General features: G+C 39.9%; 2 protein-coding genes across 3 annotated transcripts; both read left to right on the top strand.

Moving 5' to 3' along the window:
• Window positions 1-7: 7 nt before the first annotated feature.
• Window positions 8-2,321, top strand: LOC111216695. Its single transcript, XM_022738313.1, has 4 exons — window positions 8-76; window positions 398-491; window positions 593-665; window positions 1,323-2,321. The coding sequence occupies exons 2-4, from the start codon at window positions 421-423 to the stop codon at window positions 2,316-2,318; spliced, it is 1,140 nt and encodes a 379-aa protein (XP_022594034.1). The 5' UTR covers window positions 8-76; window positions 398-420; the 3' UTR covers window positions 2,319-2,321.
• A 3,426-nt stretch (window positions 2,322-5,747) lies between these two features.
• On the top strand, window positions 5,748-21,148 carry tmprss6 (transmembrane protease, serine 6). Of its 2 annotated transcripts, none has more exons than XM_022738217.1 (18): window positions 5,748-5,933; window positions 6,932-7,064; window positions 7,550-7,692; window positions 7,900-7,967; window positions 8,552-8,739; window positions 8,937-8,978; window positions 10,814-11,018; window positions 11,212-11,348; window positions 12,159-12,271; window positions 12,436-12,545; window positions 13,560-13,702; window positions 13,840-13,938; window positions 14,635-14,748; window positions 14,902-15,018; window positions 15,512-15,680; window positions 16,172-16,440; window positions 18,347-18,483; window positions 20,509-21,148. In XM_022738217.1, exons 1-18 carry the CDS (start codon window positions 5,838-5,840, stop codon window positions 20,671-20,673), a joined length of 2,448 nt encoding a protein of 815 aa, XP_022593938.1. In that variant the 5' UTR covers window positions 5,748-5,837; the 3' UTR covers window positions 20,674-21,148. The 2 variants fall into 2 exon arrangements, with proteins under 2 accessions (XP_022593938.1, XP_022593937.1); XM_022738216.1 differs by having other exon boundaries at window positions 16,172-16,449.
• The last annotated feature ends 235 nt before the right edge of the window (window positions 21,149-21,383 follow it).

The raw sequence follows: 21,383 nt of genomic DNA, 5'->3' as shown, positions 1-21,383 counted from the left end.
TCAACCTGGAGTGACTGGAGCCCCACTGCATCATGGGAGTCACTTGAAGGTAGACCAAAACCACCACCACTATCAGGTAAATGTTGTTAAATATGAACAAAATTAATTGGTTTAGTTTAACAAATGTGATCAGTGAAAAGCAACATTTTACCAATACCACATGCTTTTACATCTGGAGATTTATTCATGGCTCTGCTTTAAATTCCTGAGAAGGAAACCAGTTGGATGAACAATACATGTTCAAACAGGAACAGATGTTTATCTTATATCACATGGAAAATAAGCTTATTTGCATTTTGAATGAATAAAACCCACATTTGTCATTTACAGTGGTATAAATACAGAATGTTTACCTCTTAGCTAATCTGGGTGACGTGCTCCGTCCTGTGTTTGTCAGGTGTTGCCGCGAAGATATGGGGCATGATCATCGCAGGCGCAGGGTTTGCCTTCTTTCTGGCTGTCATACTCTTGAGGAATGACAAAGGCACCTGGTGAGAAGACAAGAGATATTTCTATTCTGGTCTTTTGTGTTCAAGAAAAATAGGTTTTATCCGACAGCTCTGATTAAAGTTTATGTTATTTTGTCTTTTAGGGTTTACAAGAAGATCAAAGGTTCGCCCATACCAGACCCAAGAAAATCCTCCCTGAAGAATATGAATTTCCAGGTGAACCTATGAAATATTTTTCTGATTTTTCATCACTTGTTTTAATGTGTTGCCAATTACAACATATTAAAGCTGCTGTAAGTTGTAGGCACAAGCAGCATTTAGGAGACAAAGTGCATCAGTAGCATTAAGTCAAATAATCACAGTTTTGCTCTGTTTTGGTGTCAACCAACTTCTTTGAAAAGCATCTGACTCTTGAGCTAGATGTTCAATTTTCTTCTCCGTTCAGTCGGTAACAGCTCTTTAAGGCTTACCAGAGTTTTCTATCCTGAAAACACCTGACTGCTGCAATAATAGCAATGAGAGTGAACCAAAATTTGTCTCTAAATTTGCAAATCAGAAAACCAAAACAATGAGCTGAAAGGCACTAAAATGCTCCATAAAGCTGAGGGGAACTGTACAGTTCTCTGCAGGTTCGTCACTATCATCACATGCTCTGACATTACACATTATCATCTGATCTGCTGTTAATATGAACATATCAGTTGGTGCAGTTTTAACTGTGGCACACTAGAGAACATCATGACATGAAACAGCAAGATTTACAGCCAACGTAAGATGTGAAACCAGACAGAAAAACGAATCATCATTATTCTTTATTTTTAATCTTTCCAATTCCTGCTCTCGCTCCCCCACCTCTTATCTTTACTCCTCCAGAATAAGTTGAGCCCTCACTCGACCAGCGAACTCTTTCTCTCCTTGAAACCGGAGGATATCATCTCTGTAGAGGTAACCTCCAGTGTGGATGCTGTGACACGGTGCAAGAAAGAGGCGGCACTGCTGGAGAAGATGAAAAGCGAGAACGGCTATGAGTCGACCAGTTCCAGCTTCTCCAATCCCAGTTACTCCCACCTGTGTGCTCCTCCTCCGGTCTCCTCGTCCACCACAGGGAATGTGGAGCCCTGTGCCGCTGATACACCTAATGGGTCTGTTGGTAGTCAGGGTGATGGTAAAACTGCAGAAGAGGTTAGGGAGGAAGAAAGAAAGAAAGAACTGGAGATCCAGCAGTTGCTTTCCAAAGGCAACAACAACAGTGAGCCAGTGCAGGTCATTTCAGACTATGAGAAACCGCCGGTCGAGCGCTTCAGGCTCCAGAGTCTTGACTCAGGTATGTGCAGTGGCGAAGAGGTTAGTCAAGAGAGTCTGGAAGCAGATAGCATTGGTGCGCCTGACAGCCATGATGAGGGGTCAGAGGGCAAAGAGCAGGAGAGAGAGGGAGGGGATGGAAAAGTAGATTTCAAGATGCTGTTTGGAGGCAGTGGAAGCCTTTTTGGCAAAGGGTCCATTCAGGTTTGTTCTGATTATGAGCAAGTCCAGAGGATGCCTCCTTGCAGTCCTGAGCTTCCGAGCATGGATTCAGGGGTTTGTAGTGGGAGCGAGGAGCAGTTGAGTCATGAGGAGAGCCTGGAGGACTTTGATAAGTCCATCGAATCCACAAGCTTCCAGTTTCCTCTGACTCTTCCCTGTACTTTACCATGCGTCTTGTCTTCTTTCCCACAACTACCTTTGAAGTTCTCTGGGACAGATATGAGTCAACCTCTACAACCTTCAAGTCCAAGTCACAAACTGGCGGGGATCGCTCTGATGGCAATGTCCAGGTCAATGGAACCTTCTGGTGATGGATATATGCCAGCGAGACAGGAAGAGAGTTAAAAACAGATATCTCTGCAGTATGTAGTAAACGGTAAATGAGGTAGAATATGATATGAAGCACACGGACGACTATTGACCAGCTGGATTCATTCAGTAACCTCATGCTTGTTAATCATTCTCATCAGTATGCAACGTCATATCATTTTAAACATTTATTAAGTGTTCAATGTCTCTGAAAGAAGGTATGATTTAATGATTTTATTTTTTTCCTGCGCTCTCATAAAACATATTTATGATGAATATTTATCATTTATTTACCTGCATGCTGAGTTCCTTAGCTTGATGAGACAACATAAGTAAACAAAAACAATGACAATATTTCAAAATAAAAACATAGAGAGAAAAGAAATGGCTTCTATTTTCAGTTTTAATGTTTCAAAATGATGTTTTGCTTGTTTTTTATTCTTTAAAGTAACTATTTTAGTTAGCTAGTTTTGCTATTGCTACATAGGCAGTTTTAGCATCAACAGCTGTTTACTTTCGAGTCTAGAAGAAAAGTTGCAAGTTCAGCATCAAACCTCATTTACTACTTACTTTACTCTCCAAGAGCTTTCTCTAGCTGTGGAAAGCAACGCCTTGCCTCAATCTCTTGTCTTGTCTCTATCATGTCTTCTACTGAAGTTAGCGTGCTAACCAGCTACCCCCAGCCCATCTCATTTTTTTATGAGAATGACTCACTGTTGCTTCAATTTGCCCTGAGGATGTAGTGCTGCTCAAAGGGTGCATTTGTATTATAAAGACAATAATGGCAGAAGTTCTTGTCATGTGACAGTCACCACAACCTGCTCCTGGCAAGATACCACGTCTGGCAGCAGAGAAAACTGACAAATAGCCCCTTTAAACATTGGGGGAAAAAATTGAAAAATATGTGTATTTCGTTTTGCTCATTGTGAGAGCCGTAGAGACCATGATATTGTATGATTAATATTGTGAAGATCAACTGTTACTGTGGCTCTTGAGGCATTTTTTACTTGTTTTATAAGGATCCATAAATGTCGATGGCGAACATTAAAATGGCCGCTCTGTAAGTACAATGATGCTGATTTGACCAACATTAGTCTATGTGTCCACCCCTGTTTTTTTAAATTCCATCAGCAGGATCGGGGGTCAGAGGTCAGAGGTCAGACTCATTGATGACTGTAGAAATAAGAGGATTGTGTCTGATGGAAAAAGCTATACCGAACCATAAAATGTTAGTGTTATTTGTTACTTAACCTTAGACCACCAAGCACAGCTAGGTTATTTTTTTGATGTTTTTTAATCATTAAGGTATCTTGTCAAACATGTTGAATGTATTTCCTACCTCGTAAAGCCTTTGCACAGCATTTATTTTTGAATGTTTAGAGACCTTTTTACTCAGGCTTGCAGTACTCTACTTCTCCTCTTTTAACAGTGCATTGATACTGTACCCACTGGCTGACTGTTAGTACAGGCTGCAGTCAAAAGAATTGTTTTATTGAGTCTCTCCTGTGCTCATGGCTCATGTGTGTGTTCAACAAGACGTATAAACAATACAAAAAGACCTACTCTTACATCATTGCACCACTAAAGGTCTAAAACTCTAAAGGAGAGCTATAAGGTCACCATAAATATTAATTTTACTGATTTATATTGGTGTGGCAGCTATATTAAACATTGTTTTTTTAAAATCTTTTTAACCCTTTATTTCCTTCTTAATAAAAGCAAATGTCAATAAAAGGACGAAGGTTTTTGTGGATGAACAGTCAAAAAGTTCCCTGTTGCAATCACCTGCCATGTCACTTGATTTGTTGCTGTTTTGACTGTACACTGTATGCAGTGATGTAATGTACATGCTGAAAAAGACAACTTTGCTCAATGTGAGACATAATTCTTATAATATTGTCTGGAGTTGAATTCTACATAAAATGGAAATAAACTATCTACCTGCTTACAATCGGTGAACTGAAGTCTTAAGGTCCCTACAGAAACCTCGTTTGTTTAACTAAAGCTGTCAAATGAATATTTCCCTCTGATATGTAGGGGAGTGGAAGTACCAAGTAGCATAAAATGGACATAGTATAAATGTACTTAATTACTTTCCACCAATGCTAATTAGCCTTCAGCACACATTTTTAATATTGTTTAATTACCAAATCAAGTAAAACTCCTGAATTCCTGAGTGAAAACAAAGGGGTGCCTATTATAGAAGTTAATATCAAAAAGGTAAAAGACTAACCAAACCACCACAGTCACACAAAAGACTATTAAAATGAAATAATAAACTCTATATTGATGTGAAAACGTATCTCTACAATAACTAACCCTCCACTGTATCAATGCTCATTAATGAGCAGCAATGTTTGGTAAAATTAGATAATATATAACATTTTATATTGGTAATGAAATGCCAATTAAGCCAACACTGGAAATGATAGGGAGTGCTATCAGCTAGCTACCTTCATTTACAGTTTAGCTAACTAATGTTTGTTAGCGAAACTTAAGGCAAAAGTTGGAAATGAGCTAACACTGTTAGATTATTATTCATCTGTAGATACTTGACACAGTCTAATTAGGAAACTCATACGGTACAAAAGTAAAGTGTATTGAACAAGCTAGATAGTTAGCTACTGCTACTTACATTTATCTACAGCGTCACCGCGGGGAAAGAGACTTGAGGACAGGAGCCACTGATAGGGTGAGGCAGGTAGACGAGATGTTCAGCTAACGTCAAAGCTAAGAGCTAACTGTCCACTGTTCTGCCTTGACATCTTCATGTTTCACCTTCATGGTTGAAGTATCAGGATTATTTCTTCTGAACCGACAGTAAACATATCAAATGTACAGTATAGAGGAAAAGTATCTAAAAATTACTTCTATGATAATCTTCAAAATATTTACCATTAACTGACAATGACACGCTCCATTACAGACAATATTTTTTAAGGAACTGTATGCGGTCTTTATAAGACTTTTCAAAACCTGCAGGTAACATACACAATACACAAATCTCTGTCTCAAAGTCAGGCTCTCTCTCTCTCTCTCTCTCTCTCTCTCTCTCTCTCTCTCTCTCTCTCTGTTTATAGCCCATTGGGATTTCATGTTTGCATGGAAAGTGAAATGAACTCTGGGAAATGAGTTGGGTACGTAAATAGCCAAACCCCACATTATTCCCATCAGATTTATCTGTGCAGGGGAGCTGACTCGGAGCATCACTGTTGCTAGGTGATGATTAGTGACATCAGTGTACCTGCTGCCTACCTGACTCAGTGCTGCTCCTTGCACATGTGAAAGTGCTCCACAGCATTTATGATCAAACCATCAGTTACGAGTTTGTGGATGTATTTTGAGATAACTCCTAACCTACTACTGAGCAGATCCAAATGAGCTTTGGGAAATATTGACTGTTTTTTTTTTCCTTTTTACCTTTGGACTTACAAACAGAGAGGGAGCCGTTCTCTGTCTGTCAGAGCAACATGTCGGGTTGTGTGATTTCTAGAGATGCTTGATAAAAGCTGTTAAGTTGGAAATTCATGAAAATGGTTTCTCAAGGAACAAAGGATGTGGAGTGATCCAATGGCGCTCGGACACGGCTCTAAGAAGTCAGTTTCATGTGACCAGGGACAGGAGGTCACAAGTGCTTCTCTGAGGAATGGGGTCAGTAATGCTAATACAGAAATGCATTTGCAGTCTGATTTATCACCCAGTACATTTAATTTCTCCATGACAAACCAAGTTTTTAGGGCAAACCAGTATTTAACAGAATTCTATGTAAGCAGGCCAAACGGAGTACTTGTTTTGGTTGACTGTTGATTATAGACTCTGCTAGAGACTGAAACCTCCGTACAGGATTTGCAATCATACGGCTGGGTTCATCATGGCTTCACAGATTGAATGACAAATAAACCAAAACTAAAGGTATTGTATCTAGAGTTGATTCAAGCTCAAAGTTGTTAGCTCAAGGCTAAAGGTTTCAGCTGTAAAATGTCTGCTTTGTTAGAGTACATCTGTCAACATCTGTTGTACATCTGTCCCTGTCATCGACTTCGGTGGTTCAAATTATTTCAGAATGTCTTTTATAGTTCAGTGTGTAGGGACTCCCTTCTGCAACACACATGCTGTTTTATATTGGACCATCCCAGTTGTGCTTCTTGTCTTTAACAACAGTTTTTAAATCATGATGGTTAACAGTAAAAAAAATACAACAATTCAGGGTTAATATTTAAATAGTAAATCATGTAGACATAACAAGGACAGAAACCCGAAGAATAGGAATAAGGAATGTAACTAAATCATTAGTTGCTTAATTTTGGGAAATGAGAAATGTAATTCCTTGTTAGAGCATATTGTTGTGTTTGAGGATAGAGTTCACCCTGGGAGAGAAAATGTACAGCCTGACAACCCTGTGGCTAAACATGACCCACTGGGAACCCATCGACTGAGTGCCCTGTTTGCCCTGATGTGCCCTCACTCAGACACTGCATGAAAAAAAAACACCTCCGATTGGATTTTATATTGCAGATTTGAACACTCCTAACCCTAAAAAGTCACCTGTGTGTTTAGCTCAAAAGCAGCTTCAGAGGCTATATTGTGTGTTGACTGAAAGCACAAATTCTCTAGAGGCTGCAGTGAGCTTTTGTCTGTTCTCTCCACAGGTAGAAGCTGGTACACAAGCTGTGGCTCCGCCCATTAGGAAGACTCGGTCCTGCAAGTGTCTCCTGGCCTTCCTCATCATCATCATCATTATGCTCATTGTCGCAGGAGCCACACTGGCCTGGTACTTCCTGGGTGAGCAGCGCTCTTGTTCTCAGCCACTTTCATTATCTCAATTACTGTTCAGTGGATTACTATGAAATTTTGTACAGACATTCATGTTTACTAGATGTTTTGTTAGTTTTTCCACTTGAGCCACCACAAGGTTAACATCTGTAAAATTTTTTCAACGTCTCAACAAGTATTGGACTCTTGTTCCACTGAGGATGAATTGTAATAAGTTTTCATCTAGCACCATCATCAGGTTAAAATTTGTCCAATATATTGCCTAACTGATGGCATTCCCATCACCCTCAGCTGAATAGTGTTTTGTTCTTCTTAGTTAATGTTAGCATGCTAACACACTGAGGATGTTATGTTCTAAATATCAGCATGTTAGCACTGACATTGTGAGCTTGTTGGCACATTGACGTTAGCCTCACAGAGCAACTAGGATGGTTGTAAACCACTAGTCTTCTTACTTACTGCTGTGCTAATCTTTACACCTTTCTCTCCAACAGAGTACAAGGTTTGGGTGCTGGAGCCTCGTGTCCAGCAGCAGTACACAGCCCATGTAACCATCCTCAACAGGAACTTCTCTGCTGATTTGTCCTCTCACAACAGCCCTGCCTTCAAGAAAGAGGCCAGGGGAGTAAAGGCCATGGTGAGCGGGGGACATGAATTCCTTTGATACTGGTACAGTACACTAGAATAACTTGGCTCGCATCCTTTTAGGGACTGCAGAGTGGAGAATGTTTTCTATCCTTCCAGATAGATGTCACTGAAAACAAATTACATTAAACTACCTGGAAAAACACAAAAACAAAAAGATAGGGAAGGTGATATTGTTTTTTTTTCTTCTATCTTTCAGGTTGAGAAAATAATGAAAGGCTCAAGTCTTTCTCGATACTTCAACTACACCACCATCTTTGCTTTCGGGTACGCGGATCAAACTTTTTCATGTACAGTTGAATAGTAACTGTGGGAAGTAGTGGCAAAGTGGGAGTGACATAACTTGCATACAGTAAATTCTTAGGTGTGCTAACATCTTGGCAGATAGTGGATGCCTTTAGCCAGAGAGAGACGAGTAAGATGCACTTGTTCTGATATTTTTTGATGATTCATTCAATTTATTATGCTCTGTAATCAATGCTTTGCTAATTAATAAGTGTGAGGACCATGTTCTATAAGTGGGTATAGCTTATCAAGTGGTCCCTGGTTCAAACTTAGTTTGAACTCACTTTCTGACCGGATTGGATTCAAAAATTCATGCAGATAATTTTGAACTCAGTTGAGCTTACTTAGAGTATTGTATCAATGAAAAAGATATGCTTGAAAATTTAGTTTAGTAAACTCTGTGTTGAAGGCTTGTACCCTATATTCAGGTCTGTGGTTGTGGGCTGTATTTTTTCAAGTAAAATCCAAGTCTGCAACAGTCATAACTTGAAATAAAGCACCAAATCGCCTCAATAAGACCTGAAAATGTGAGTGTTGGTTCTCCATCACGACCTTTGCTTCTGCAGGGAGGGGAGTGTTGTGGCTCACTTCTGGATAGTGATGTCTGTGCCAAGCAGCCATGTTGGGAGAGTCACACTGAAGAAGGTCACCAGGAGCCTGGAGGAGGACCTTCGGGGGTACAGAGAGTCAGAGAAGCAGGAGCTGGCCAGCTTTGATGGATACCTCCTCCACCTCCCTTCGCTGTCTGTCAGTGGTGAGAGAAATAGAAGAGACCAGAGGGAGAGACAGTGTGTGTGTGATGTATATGTATATGTATGTATATGTGTAAGACAGAAATTAAATAATAAGGGGAAGAAAAAAAGAAAAACAGTGAGATACAAAGAGATTTAGTGCTTGATATTTATTTTGCTTCGATTCATCTTTTCTGTGTTTTTGTTCTTCTCCCCACAGAAACCGACTCCAAAGTTATAGAACTTTTGAAAGCTTCATTTGGTATCACACTTCATTTTCATTTTCTTTCTTGTTCATGAGTTCTCTTTTTTTTTTTTAATTTCTTCATCGTGATTAAACTGTAATTAGCATGCACCACAATATATATTTCCCTGAACAAAACTTGAATGCATGGAAGCAACTGCAGAAACTAGAATGCATTTATGTTTGATTTCATTATAAGATGATAGATGAGAAACTGTACTGTCATACAATATGAGACATTTAAGACTGTTATTTATATCTTAATTAATGGCATTATCTTGCATTTCAAAATAGGATATCACTTATTGGTGAAATTCACTATGAAAATTTCAGCTTGTGGCAGTGGTGTAGTCTACGTGATACGCAGGTGTACGCCGTATACCCACTAAGAAGGCGCCAGAATATCCGTTTAATCACTTAAAAATGCCCAAGGATACGAAACAACATAGTTTTGTGACAGAAATTGCAGTTCTGCATTCCGTTTCTGGAGATCGGACAGTAAACTCAACAAACATGTGTCGCGGCGTCCCGCCCACGGCACCATCTGATTGGTGCCACGTCACGAATAATAGCCTATCACACTGAAGGCTGCTGTGTACACAGACGGTCGCAGACAAGAGCAGCTCAGGTTAGCTAGCCGAGCTGTGTGTCGACGGTAAGACAGCAGACACCAGGAAGTTGTAATAAACTTCATAATCTTCTACAATGAAGTTACAACAACACCACACTCTGATGAACAAGTTCATCTGCTGGTCCAAGACACACCGCGCGCGAGAGAGAGAAGCTAGCGCTAACTGCTAAGCTAAAGAAACTAGCAGATCGGAATAGCATCTAAACAACATCTGAAATGAAGAAAGTCACTAAAGCAAGTAAGTCAGCGAAAATGTACTCTGAGTAAACGTGTTACATTTTTAAAACGGAAGGAGTAAAACATATTGATAATATATGATTGAACTATTGGATTAAAGAACATCTTTAGGGTACCAGGTGAATCAGTTCCCAGGTGAGAACTGCACCAAAACTGGGTGGTAGCAAACCTGCAGTATACCCACTAAAATGCGTGTGGTAAAGCAGGACAGGTGATAGCTTAAGCCCTCCGATGCTAGCATCTTTGTTCCCATATGGTGCATGTGTCAGTCATCAGCTAGGCTTTTTAAAATGTCACCTAAATCTAACAAAAAGACAGAGGTAGCTAAGATATGCTAACTCTTGGCCATGTGGGTAATGGTAATGGTGGTGGCTTTTATAGGTAGAAAGTTAGAATCACTAAGCCACAAACATTAAAGTTACATAAAGTTAAATTTAGTATAATTTGCAAATTTACCCAAATCAAATACAAAGCACAGCAGAGCCACTATCATCAGTTTAAACCAAAGCTATCATTAGCTTAAACCTTTGGCACTAGCTCCCTCATAGTGACGACTCCCTCTAACGTAATGAATGAAAGAAAACAAAATGTAGGCAATGATAGCTACCTCATGGCCTTCAAAGAAATATAGGTTTGCAGGGAATAAGCTAGTTAGCCAAGTATGCTAAAATTCACAGCTTGAGTAGACAAACGCGCTGTTTAATAAATTCCTTGTACTTTTGTTTGTGTTCTTATATAGCAAATGCAATTTATTCTAAAAAGACACCACCCTCCAAACTCATGATATATTGAATATTTCTCTTACTACAGCCCTGGTACACTGCTTCAACATACAGATACATTTGAAAGCTAGAACAATTCAGTAACTACATATGTAAAATCATGGCAAAATGTACTTTAACATGATGCTATTAATCCTCAACTCAGATCCTACACAAGACTAATTCAGTGCTTACAATAATTTCTTTGGCATTGTTTCCCTAAGACTGTTACCGCTACCAGAAGGTGGTGTCCAGAAGCCCCATGGCTCTCCGTGGCCCGGACACACAGTGTTCCTCCTGCCTGTGGCACCTCCAGGCTGCCCCCGGCTCCCAGCTGGAGCTTCAAATGGAGTGGCTGCTGCCAGAGTGTCGAGACAGGCTGGCGGTGTACAACTCCCTCACCCCCACTGATACTCATCTCATCACATCGTGAGTTTCCTACACAGAATTAGATAATTACTATATAAGTCCAATACCTGCCCTCTGCTGAATATTGATGGGCCACTATTGTCCACCTTTAAAGAAATGTTCTCATCTTGTGTAAGGGATAAATTTACCCTCTTTATTTATTAAACACACCAACTGTCTTTCCTGTTGTCCATCGTTCCCTCTGTCCTTCCAGTGTGTATGGCTGCAGCAGACATGAGCGTGTGGTCAATGTCCTGTCTTCAGGCGAGTGGATGACGGTGGTTTGGAAACAGGGTCTGTACAACTACAAGGACCCCTTCTCTTTGTCTGCACAGGCCTGGGACCGCCAGGGTGAGACCACCTAAACGCTCAGGCCTTCTTAACTAGTTCAAAAATGTTGCATTCGATGTTGCATAAAGGAGAGAGAAAATTTGTTAAATTCAACTTCAGTGGGAAATGACCACAGATTTTTTTCTATTATTAGATTAAAGCCAAGTAAAAGGTGTAAGAGGGAAAACCACAAAACTACAAATGTATATCACATGGAAGCAATCGAGGGAAAGTCCCAGGATCAAAAAATTCTGTGGGATACGTCATTTGGGAAACACAAACATCTGAACAAAATTTTGTACCAAACACTTCAATGGTTTTTGTGATAACTCGGGCTGGACCAAAGCGGTAGACTGAGAAAAAGACCAACACTGAGATCATGCCACTAGCATGGTTAAACATATTACCTTGCGATCGGCTACAAAGATATCTCCATTAGTTTACCCAGCTGACATTCCTTGTGTAAGGAAGCTTGCAAACTAGCCAGCTGAGCTGACCTTCCATCACTGTCATGCATGGTCTTTCTGTTTTGGATTGGAGGAAAGCTGTAAATCTTTCCATTTAGTGTTTATTCGGTAGCTGCACCCACTTAAGTTTAACTAAACTCAGCCATAAATACAGCCTAGTCAAAAAAAAACCCAATATAGCCTAGTTAGCAAAACCAGCAGGTTCTGTTCTCAGTAGCAAATGGAGATCGGTCAATCCCAGGCCTCGATGCCGCAGAGTTCAAGATTAACATTTTCCTCTGATTTCGTGTCTTATATTTTCCATCCTGTAGAATGGATTTGTATTGTGGATTGAAGTATTTCTCTCTGCTTATTTCTTTCCCAGACTGTAACTCCACTATAGAGCTGAAGCCAGTATCAGGGGTCCAGGGGACACTGAGGACGCCTTTTTTCCCCAGCTACTACCCCCCTGACACCAACTGCACCTGGAGCTTTATCGTAAATACACTCTGTCATCCATATGTCTTACACTTCCTGATTGATTCAATGATTGTTGCATTGATGCACAACTGTTTTAAGAGTTGTGTGTGTGTGTGTGTAGGTGTTTGCATGTGTTTGCTCCTCGTTGTATTTTGCATTTCCTGCCCTGTGTGTGTGTTCAGATACCCAGTGTAGGGATGGGCCTGTCTCTGGAGTTTGAGGGCTACGAACTGAGCAGAGCCAGCTACAACCAAGCCTGTACCCAGGGACAGTGGATCATCCATAACCGCAGGTAGGCTCCGCCATGATGAGTCTTGCTGATCCATGGGAACTGTCGGCTGTCGAGCATCTTTGTTCGGTCCAGTCTGATTAGTCCTAATTGTTTGGTTGAGCAGCATCCTGAGCCTCACTGAGACTGAAATCTGAGAGCAACACTGACAACAGCCAAATGGGAGAAGGGGGCAGAAAATAAAAGCAAAGCAGATTAGAAGTCAATTTTAGCTACATTTTTATCTCAGAAGATTCTCGACTCCAGTTGGTCAAATTTCCAATTATTAGAAAACCTAATCAATTGCACAGTTGCACACATTCACCAGAAAATACATCTGTCCAGTGTTATTTGAATTCTGTACCAGCACATAATTGTGTGACTCACTGATAAACATGTTTTTGAGGATTTTTATCTGTGTAGCGCACAGGTGCTAAACCTCTGAAAGAGAATAACTGACACAAACTATATATAAAAATCCTTCAATATGTGCCGACTTACTTATACATATAGACAAGATACTGATCAACTGCAAAATGTGTATTTATAGATGTCACCTGTGTGTGGTTCGGTGTCTGACAGAAAAATTGGTGCATATTAAAATTTTCAGGTCATGATGTGCAGACATTTCAGTTTGTTTTATCATATATTAAAAAACACAAAATGACTTAATTAACAGTAAAAAAAAAAAAAATACTGTGTTCAAAATGTTAAGTTCATATGATCATGTTGTTCTATTCCATACTGAACAACAGGGGGCAGCAGCATTCCATATGTGGCCAATTTCTTTATTTCAATAGAAGCATTTTACTTATTTATTTCTTTTCAAACTGATAAATTTGTGCTTTTTAACCTCTGTTTATCCAGGAAAGGTTTGTAATTGCAGCCATGACCAAACAGAGAGTCCAGTATTTTGCTTAAGTTATTTAAACAACACTTATCACACCTGTGGTCCTCCACCACAGACTTCCTGTTGCCCCTGCAGGGAAACATAACTGGAGTTTCCATTTGATTTCAGCGTCTCTGTCCCTTTCTCAGACTGTGTGGTACCAGGGGTCTGCAGCCATACAGCGAACGCCTTTACCTGCTCTCCACGACAGCAACTGTTGTCATGACGTCCGAGGTGTCACTCACAGGGCCGGGCCTTCAGCTGCGCTTCAGCGTCTTCAACCTTACAGATCGTAAGATGTGGATGCAGGAGAGAGAGAGACAGCCAAGGCATTTGGCTAAATTAACTGTTAAGTTAATGTTTCTACTTTGTTTCACGTCTGTTCATGAGCATATTATTTAATTGCGTGTGTGTTTGTGTGTTTCGTAGCTTGCCCAGGCCAGTTTCTGTGCACTATTAATGGCCTATGTGTTCCTGCCTGTGATGGAATCAAGGACTGTCCCAATGGACTTGATGAGAGAAACTGTGGTATTTATTTTATGCTTTAAATTAACTGATTTACACATAATTTGTTGTACATTGTTTTCTGTTGAGACAGAAAATTGAGACATGGTGGTGCAGGAAGAACGACAGCCACCTAAAGTCAGTGGCGCCTGGTGCATTTATATGTTAAAGCAATTTACTCAGTCAAATAATGCTGAGCTTATTTTAGATTTTTCCATAATGGATGAATTGTGACCACTGTGATACAACAACACAGGGTTTTCAGGGGTGAACCAAACCACAGTGTTCCACCACACCACTTGTGATACCACTTGTGACACCTAATCCAGTTTTATGTAACGGAAATGGCTAAGGGCTGAACTGTTTAAACATGTAACATGAGGCTTGTCACCGTGCTGCTGCTCATGAAAACAAGCTGCCTTATGCTGATGCTAATCTGATTTGATGGGCCTATTTCTATGTATAGATATTTCTAGGTCATGGAGTAGCCACTAATCACTATTTAATAGGGAGTAAAAGCATTTATCATGTGATATAAACACCTCAGAATTCTTTGCTAATGTGCTAGCATGCACTGTATCTGGTTACCCATTTATACACTGACAACTCACTCAATAATTTGGTTCATATGACTGAATGTTATCAAATATATGGACATGTATTACGTGTGTGTGTGTGTGTGTGTGTGTGTGTGTGTGTGTGTGTGTGTGTGTGTTTCAGTGTGTGCGGCTCAGTACCAGTGTCAAGAGGACAGCCAATGTGTGGACTACTACAAGGTGTGTGACCAACACCCGGACTGCCCTGAAGCCTCAGACGAGATGAACTGTACTAATGGTAACTTTATCACGATCTACTGTACAGAATATTTTGTAGAGGTCATGGCTCTGGGACACGCAGCAAAGACATCTGTTACAGCTGCAATGGAGCAGATTTCTTTTTATGGCAGACCTATATATCTTGTCTTATGATTTGTGTGTGTGTGTTCAGGTGTGCAGTGCACAGATAAGACCTATGTGTGTGCTGATGGAACGTGTCTGAAGAAGCCAAACCCAGAGTGTGACTCTGTCACCGACTGCCCGGACGCCTCTGATGAAAAACAGTGTGGTGAGACACACACACACACTGAGTTTTTGTTTTTATACTGGTTTCATTCAATTTTGTCTGTATTTTGACTTTACATTTTTTAAATTTTAAGATGCCTTCATGCTCTCTTTCGAGATTTTCCTAAATTCAAAGTCAATCTGCTTTTTAATAAAAATGGAATTAAATAATTTAACAAAATCTGATAAGATTAGTCTCTGTTCTTTATCTCATGTTTTTATTTACTTTTCTTTTGTATCCCCGCTGGGTGTAAGAAGAATTAGACATACTAGATATAATATAATTATAATAATGATAAATATGCACACACACAAAACAACACACATAATACGTGAACTTTTTTTCAGTAACCCTCACAAGCATTTTGGTCTTGTTTTCTAATTGTTTTTCAGTACAACTCAGCTGATTTCATTTACAGTTCATATTCTGCATTTAGCAAATACTCGCTGTCCATATTAGCATCTGTGTGTTTTAATATTTGTGTGTGTGTGTTCAGACTGCGGCCTGAGGCAGTTCTCCAGTCGTATTGTCGGCGGGACTAACGCCTCGGAGGGGGAGTGGCCATGGCAGGCCAGCCTGCAGGTGCGGGGTTCCCACATCTGTGGGGGGGCACTGATCTCCAGCCAGTGGGTGGTGTCTGCCGCCCACTGTTTCTATGACGACCGGTAGGTGCAGGAAGAGAGAGGAGGAAGTGGTTGGATGACTGTAGCTGAAGTGCTTCCAAAACAAACATAAGCTGAGGCACTTAATCGAGCAAAAATTAAAAGCCTTTAATTCTCTTCACTGAATCTGATTAAGCAGTTTTAGCATATTAGCACTTTTTTATAAATCATGTATGCCTTTCTCTTTCCTCCAAAACTCCTTTATGTTCAGTACTGCTGTTGTGTCTTTGCTGTCCAGGCCTGTCTGGCTCAAAGCCAACATATTTATGTATTTATATACTCTTGTGTCTTTCAAAGCCAGAATCAGTTGGCTGGATCCCGGCCAAAACTATAACTGCAGCATCCTGTATAGGATTAACAAGACTTTTCTACTTCATTTTTCCTGTGCAGCGATTAAAAGCTTGTGCAGCGTTCAGTGAATCTTCAATTTTGGATGAGGAGGCTTTTGATTGTAAAATAGAGAGTGAGTCTTTTTTCTCCTCCTGCTCCTACAGTCTCTACTCCCCCTCGATGTGGACAGTCTACCTGGGTAAACTCCTCCTCAGACGCAGCGGCTCCACAGAGGAGGTGGCGCGAGTTCAACGGATCCATCTTCACCAATACTACGACGACGAGTCCCACGACTATGACCTCGCCCTGTTGAAGCTGGACCGGCCCGCCTCAGTGCTGCTGGCTGGACATGCCCGACCCGCCTGCCTGCCCCCGCCTACCCACCAGCTGGAGCCGGGCCTGCTCTGCTGGGTCACTGGCTGGGGGGCTCTCCGTGAGGGGGGTGAGGAGGGAAAGAGAGAGGGGGATCTTTGGGTGATGTGGAGAGAGGATAGACATGCGGTCTTAGTATTAAAACCACAATTACTACTAGCAATGCTAGTATCTACCAGCTAGCTTCAAACTAGTGATTTATTTGATCAGGTCGCGCCATTACAACTTAAAGACTGTCTTAATATCTAAATCGGTTGCTAGGAAACGTCTTTAGTGCCGTCCAATCAAAAGCAATCAACTGTGTAATTAGAAAGTCATTGTAGCGTCACTACCGGGAGCATAACTAGCAAAATTACATTAAGACTTTTAGAGGTTGAGCAATTTATTAGACTTAAAAGCCAATTACAATTTTATTTATATTGGCAGACGTGAACAAATATGTGTTTCAGGGTTAATAGTATTCATGCTGTTTAGAATAAGACACAAATATCTGATTATGCTAACCTATGCTATTGAGTTATTTATTTTGATGTTATAGTCTGATGTTATTAGCATAATGTTTTTGCAGTTTTTTAAACTCTTATTTTTGTAAGATCATATTTAAAACTTTACCATTTAACATGATTATAAGCATATTTGCACTTTTACTTTTCTATCGTAACAGGTAGGCCTATATTAGCAAGCTAAAGTTTTGTCAGTTCATTTAGCCACACACAGCTACAATTACCATTTAGTGGGTGTAAATATTTAATTTAATAACATCTCTATGTTAGAACTACTTTGTGTAGTGCCAACCCTTTAAATTTAGCGATGTGTAAAGTGTTTCCAATTAAGAAACACAAGGCTAAGTGTGACACACTTAATTACAGTAACACTGTAATTAAGTTAGTTATCAGAACTCTTTTTTAACACTTTAGCTGAAGAAACAAACTAGCTTGGTTTTTACAACAATTAAATTTTTAGTTCAAATGCTAATCTTTACATCATGATAATTTATATTTCTATGCTCACAGTAAAAACTTCAACAAATCCCCAAACTATTTGCAAAGACTTGTAATGTTACAAAGCTTGCATCTGCAAAAGGTAAAGGAATTAGATTTTTTTTTAAACCTGCATTATAAAAATTTCCATTTAACCTCAGGCTTTGGTATGTGTAGGCGTAAGGCAACACAACATCACGCCTCGTAAAGAGACACTTAAAATAACTATGTAGTCTTTACAATTTGAAAGTGCCCTTTTATTTGGTGCTTTTGACTCACAAAAAATGTTGTTATCTTATAAAGTTAGGGGGGAGTGTAAAACTTTTGTTCCACTTGCTTTTGCATTACGCAAATTAATGCATTTTTTTCACAGGAAGTGACCTTATATGACTTGTGCAGTTTTTAAAAAGCCCAATTTATTCAGAGTCACTCTGAAAGAAATATGTGGGGAGTTTTTGTGATGTTACAGATGGTGGAGCAGAGTGGGTGCTATTATGCTGTTATGACAATGGAGCAAACATTTATGAAATTAACTAATTAAAATTGTACAGACAGGAGAAGATAGAGTGATGTGAGTGGGTTGTGGTTTCTGGTATCTGGTATCATGACGAACCTAATGGCTAAGGCTGCTTTAGGCCAACATGTGTTGAAATCATATCTTCGGTCACCCAAAGTTTCATGTACAAATTGACATGACTTTTAGAGGATGTTTTTCTGGGTTAACTACAGACTGAGTTCAGTTAAAGCTGTGAAGTCTATTACTGCAGTCTGTGACATTTCACTGTGGAAATATGGAAATGACATTCAGTAGGTGAGTCAAAACTGAGCAGTGAAGACATCAGTGTCGGCTTGTTGTAGACTAATCAAATGAACGCAGGGCAGATGAATGCAGACTTTAGGCTTTATGTGAATGCATCATCTCTACTGTACAAATAAAGGATGAAAAGAGGATGATCCTGTTGACCTTTCCCCTCTGACCTCCTCCAGGCAGTGCCAGTAACGTGCTTCAGAAGGTGGATGTTCACCTGGTCAGCGAGGAAGCCTGTGTTCGCTCCTATGGCCACTTGGTCACTCCCAGAATGCTTTGCGCCGGTTACCGCAGTGGAGAGAAAGATGCCTGTCAGGTACAGAAAAAACACATACAATACATACAACAAACAAAAGATATAATGCTATTTTTTTCCATTCCATTTTTTTTAAGCATCATAAAACTGACTTTTTTGGTTTTCCAGCCTGCACATTTATTGTTATGGTTGTACTGATTGCACTGTATAATACAGTAAAATCACCAGTGTGTAGCAAATGATAAAATAGTTAATTTCCCAGAATCTGATCAGCAGATGATAGTGACAGTGAGGCATAACTCTGTCCACATGCATCTAAACATTTACAGAGATCTAGACGACGTATTCATACAGTCAATAGGTGTAACAGACAAAAGCACATTCCTAGTGTGGAGTATGGAGCAAGGAAAACTCACCACTAATACCAGTCAGGTACACCTGCTTCTTCAGGATATAATCCACAGCTTTCATGCTTGTAAAGATCCAATCACAATATACTTTTATACCAGCAACCAGACCGACCAAGGCTCCCAAACCCCAGCCTTTGAGAATACGTCCTTTAGATCTCTGTACATGTTTAGATGCATGTGGACGGAGTTGTGCCTCACCGTCACTGTCATCTGCTGATTAGATTCTGGGTCAGGGTGAATATATTCAGGTGGAATGTAATCTTCATCCACAACAGGATCATCAGCATCACCATCAGACAAATCCTCCACCTCAAAGTTGTCACCTAATATTACATTCAGCAACTGTCCTGCTCTTGACACATGAAATATGAATGAATCAATATGAAATAATACCCTGGAAATGTATCACATTAGATAAAGAAAAATACAAATCAATGTCATACTAATTTGTAGGACATGCAAGAACTATTTATACTCTTGTAAACTGTTGGTTTCTTCACAAATCTTAAGCTATGTTTCCTTACTTCTACATCTAATGATCTGAATGAACAGTAATAAAATACCAATGTCCTCAAACGAGTACTTCATGTTTAACAACGTTGTAGTTTCTTACTATTGCTAAGATTTGTCAAATTCCCATACCATATCAAACTAAAGACATTACTGAGTATAAATAATGAAGTTTTAACCATAAAATTTGATAAGGTTTTGTACTCTGTTCACTTTTTGTTTCGCGATCGGCTGTAGCGTGACTTGGCTGAGATGGCCGCCGTCTTGTTTTTACACTGATAAGTGTATTGTGCTTTTGCTACCACTATTTGGTAGCAAAAGTGTCTGTGAATGAGGACAACAGGTCTAAGTTAAGCAGAATGAAGTACAAGGTGCAGCGATGTGCAGGTGAAGCATGTCCTCATATGAGGATGCAGGGTCTCAGGAGCTGAAGCAGACACCTGCTTTCAGTGAAAAAGCTCTAAAAAGTCACTTGTCAAAACGAGCACCCAGCAGGAAAAATTAGAGACCAGTTGATGAACATAGTGGAGTATTTAGCTGCTGAACAGCCAGATATTTACATCAGGAGTTGGGAATCAAAATAGAGCTGAATAAATGGAGAGTATTGGAGTTGTATTTGATGGGTGGAAACAAACACAACTCCATATGCTAATGTTGCTCTGTATCTGATAGGTGTCTAAAAAAGGCAGCTGTTTGCTAACACACTCACCTCCGTAAGGTGATAATACTGTCTGTCAGTGTTGTGTTTAGAGGTTGTTGTGCTGCCACCAAGTGTCCAAAAAAAGTAAATGAATGCACTGAAATTTAAATGTCAGTGTGTGTGTGATGAGTAGAATGATCCACTCAGGGTATATGTGTCCCGCTTTATCTTTTTGGATTTATATCTGCCAGAAGGCAAAATTAAAACTGATTTAATGAAAGAAATTAAAATTTTAAACCATCCAACAGACCCTGGCAGGTATTGCATTTAAATGTAAATGTGAATTTGTGTTCCCCAGAAAAAGGTCATGAATGAGTTTGAAAGCCAGACATCCAAGCACCAGGTGATGTCATAGCTGAGTCACCAGTACTGACCATCAGCTTTGTCAATTATTATGGTCATTTTCTGCTGTGGAGCCATTAGAGTCTCACTCCCTGCTCCTTTAACATTGATTGTCTCTGTCAGGGAGACTCCGGTGGCCCCTTGGTTTGCCAGGAGCCGTCGGGTCGCTGGTTCCTGGCCGGAGTGGTGAGCTGGGGCAAAGGCTGTGGGCGTCCAGACTACTATGGCGTCTACACTCGCATCACCAGACTCACCGACTGGATCAAGCACGTCATCAGCGCCCCCTGAGTCATTGAGGATCTTCTTCTACATCGATATCCTCGTCACCCTGGTGCAAACTCAAGACATTATCCAAATGAGGATAAAACGCACTGGAAGATGATTTGAGATTGCTTCTCAGCCGTACAGCAAAATGGTAAAGTTTGAAAGGCTTCATTCTAAAGTCATGAAGTGATACAGTAAATAATATTTATGTGGCACCTTTCATAACTGATTTTATAAAGTTATATACAGTAACAGGAAACATGCCAAAATAACAAAAATAAAATAAAATATCAGTCATAATGATAACAGGACTCAAATAAAAGAATTAAGCTCAAATGTTCTATGAAATTATTAAGAAAAGCTCAGTTTTCAGAATTGACTGAAATGTAATGATAGTGCACAATAGGAGGTACTTTGCACAAAATGAATGTAATCCACCCTTTTTCAAATTGAATCATCTAAATTTCGAAGATACTGAACTTGAAGCATTTTCCCATAATAAAATATGCATCTGTTTTAATAATCAAATTTGCAATGTACAGTGTTTGTTGGCATGTTTGGCAGGGAGTGAGTATGAAATACAACAAGACCAGTCTACAGCCATGTTAGCAGCTGTCTGAGTCTGTACTTAGGCACAGCAGTGCTTTGAGCTAAATGCTAATGTCAGTCTGCTAACATGTTCAAAATAATTGAAACGATACTAGGTAATGTTAATGACACCATGAAACGTTCAG

The sequence above is a fragment of the Seriola dumerili genome, unplaced genomic scaffold (assembly GCF_002260705.1).
Source record: "Seriola dumerili isolate Sdu_G_001 unplaced genomic scaffold, Sdu_1.0 BDQW01000035.1, whole genome shotgun sequence".
Classification (NCBI taxonomy): domain Eukaryota; kingdom Metazoa; phylum Chordata; class Actinopteri; order Carangiformes; family Carangidae; genus Seriola; species Seriola dumerili.
Note: the sequence above shows the minus strand (reverse complement) of the source record. Positions and strands in the feature narration are given on the sequence as shown.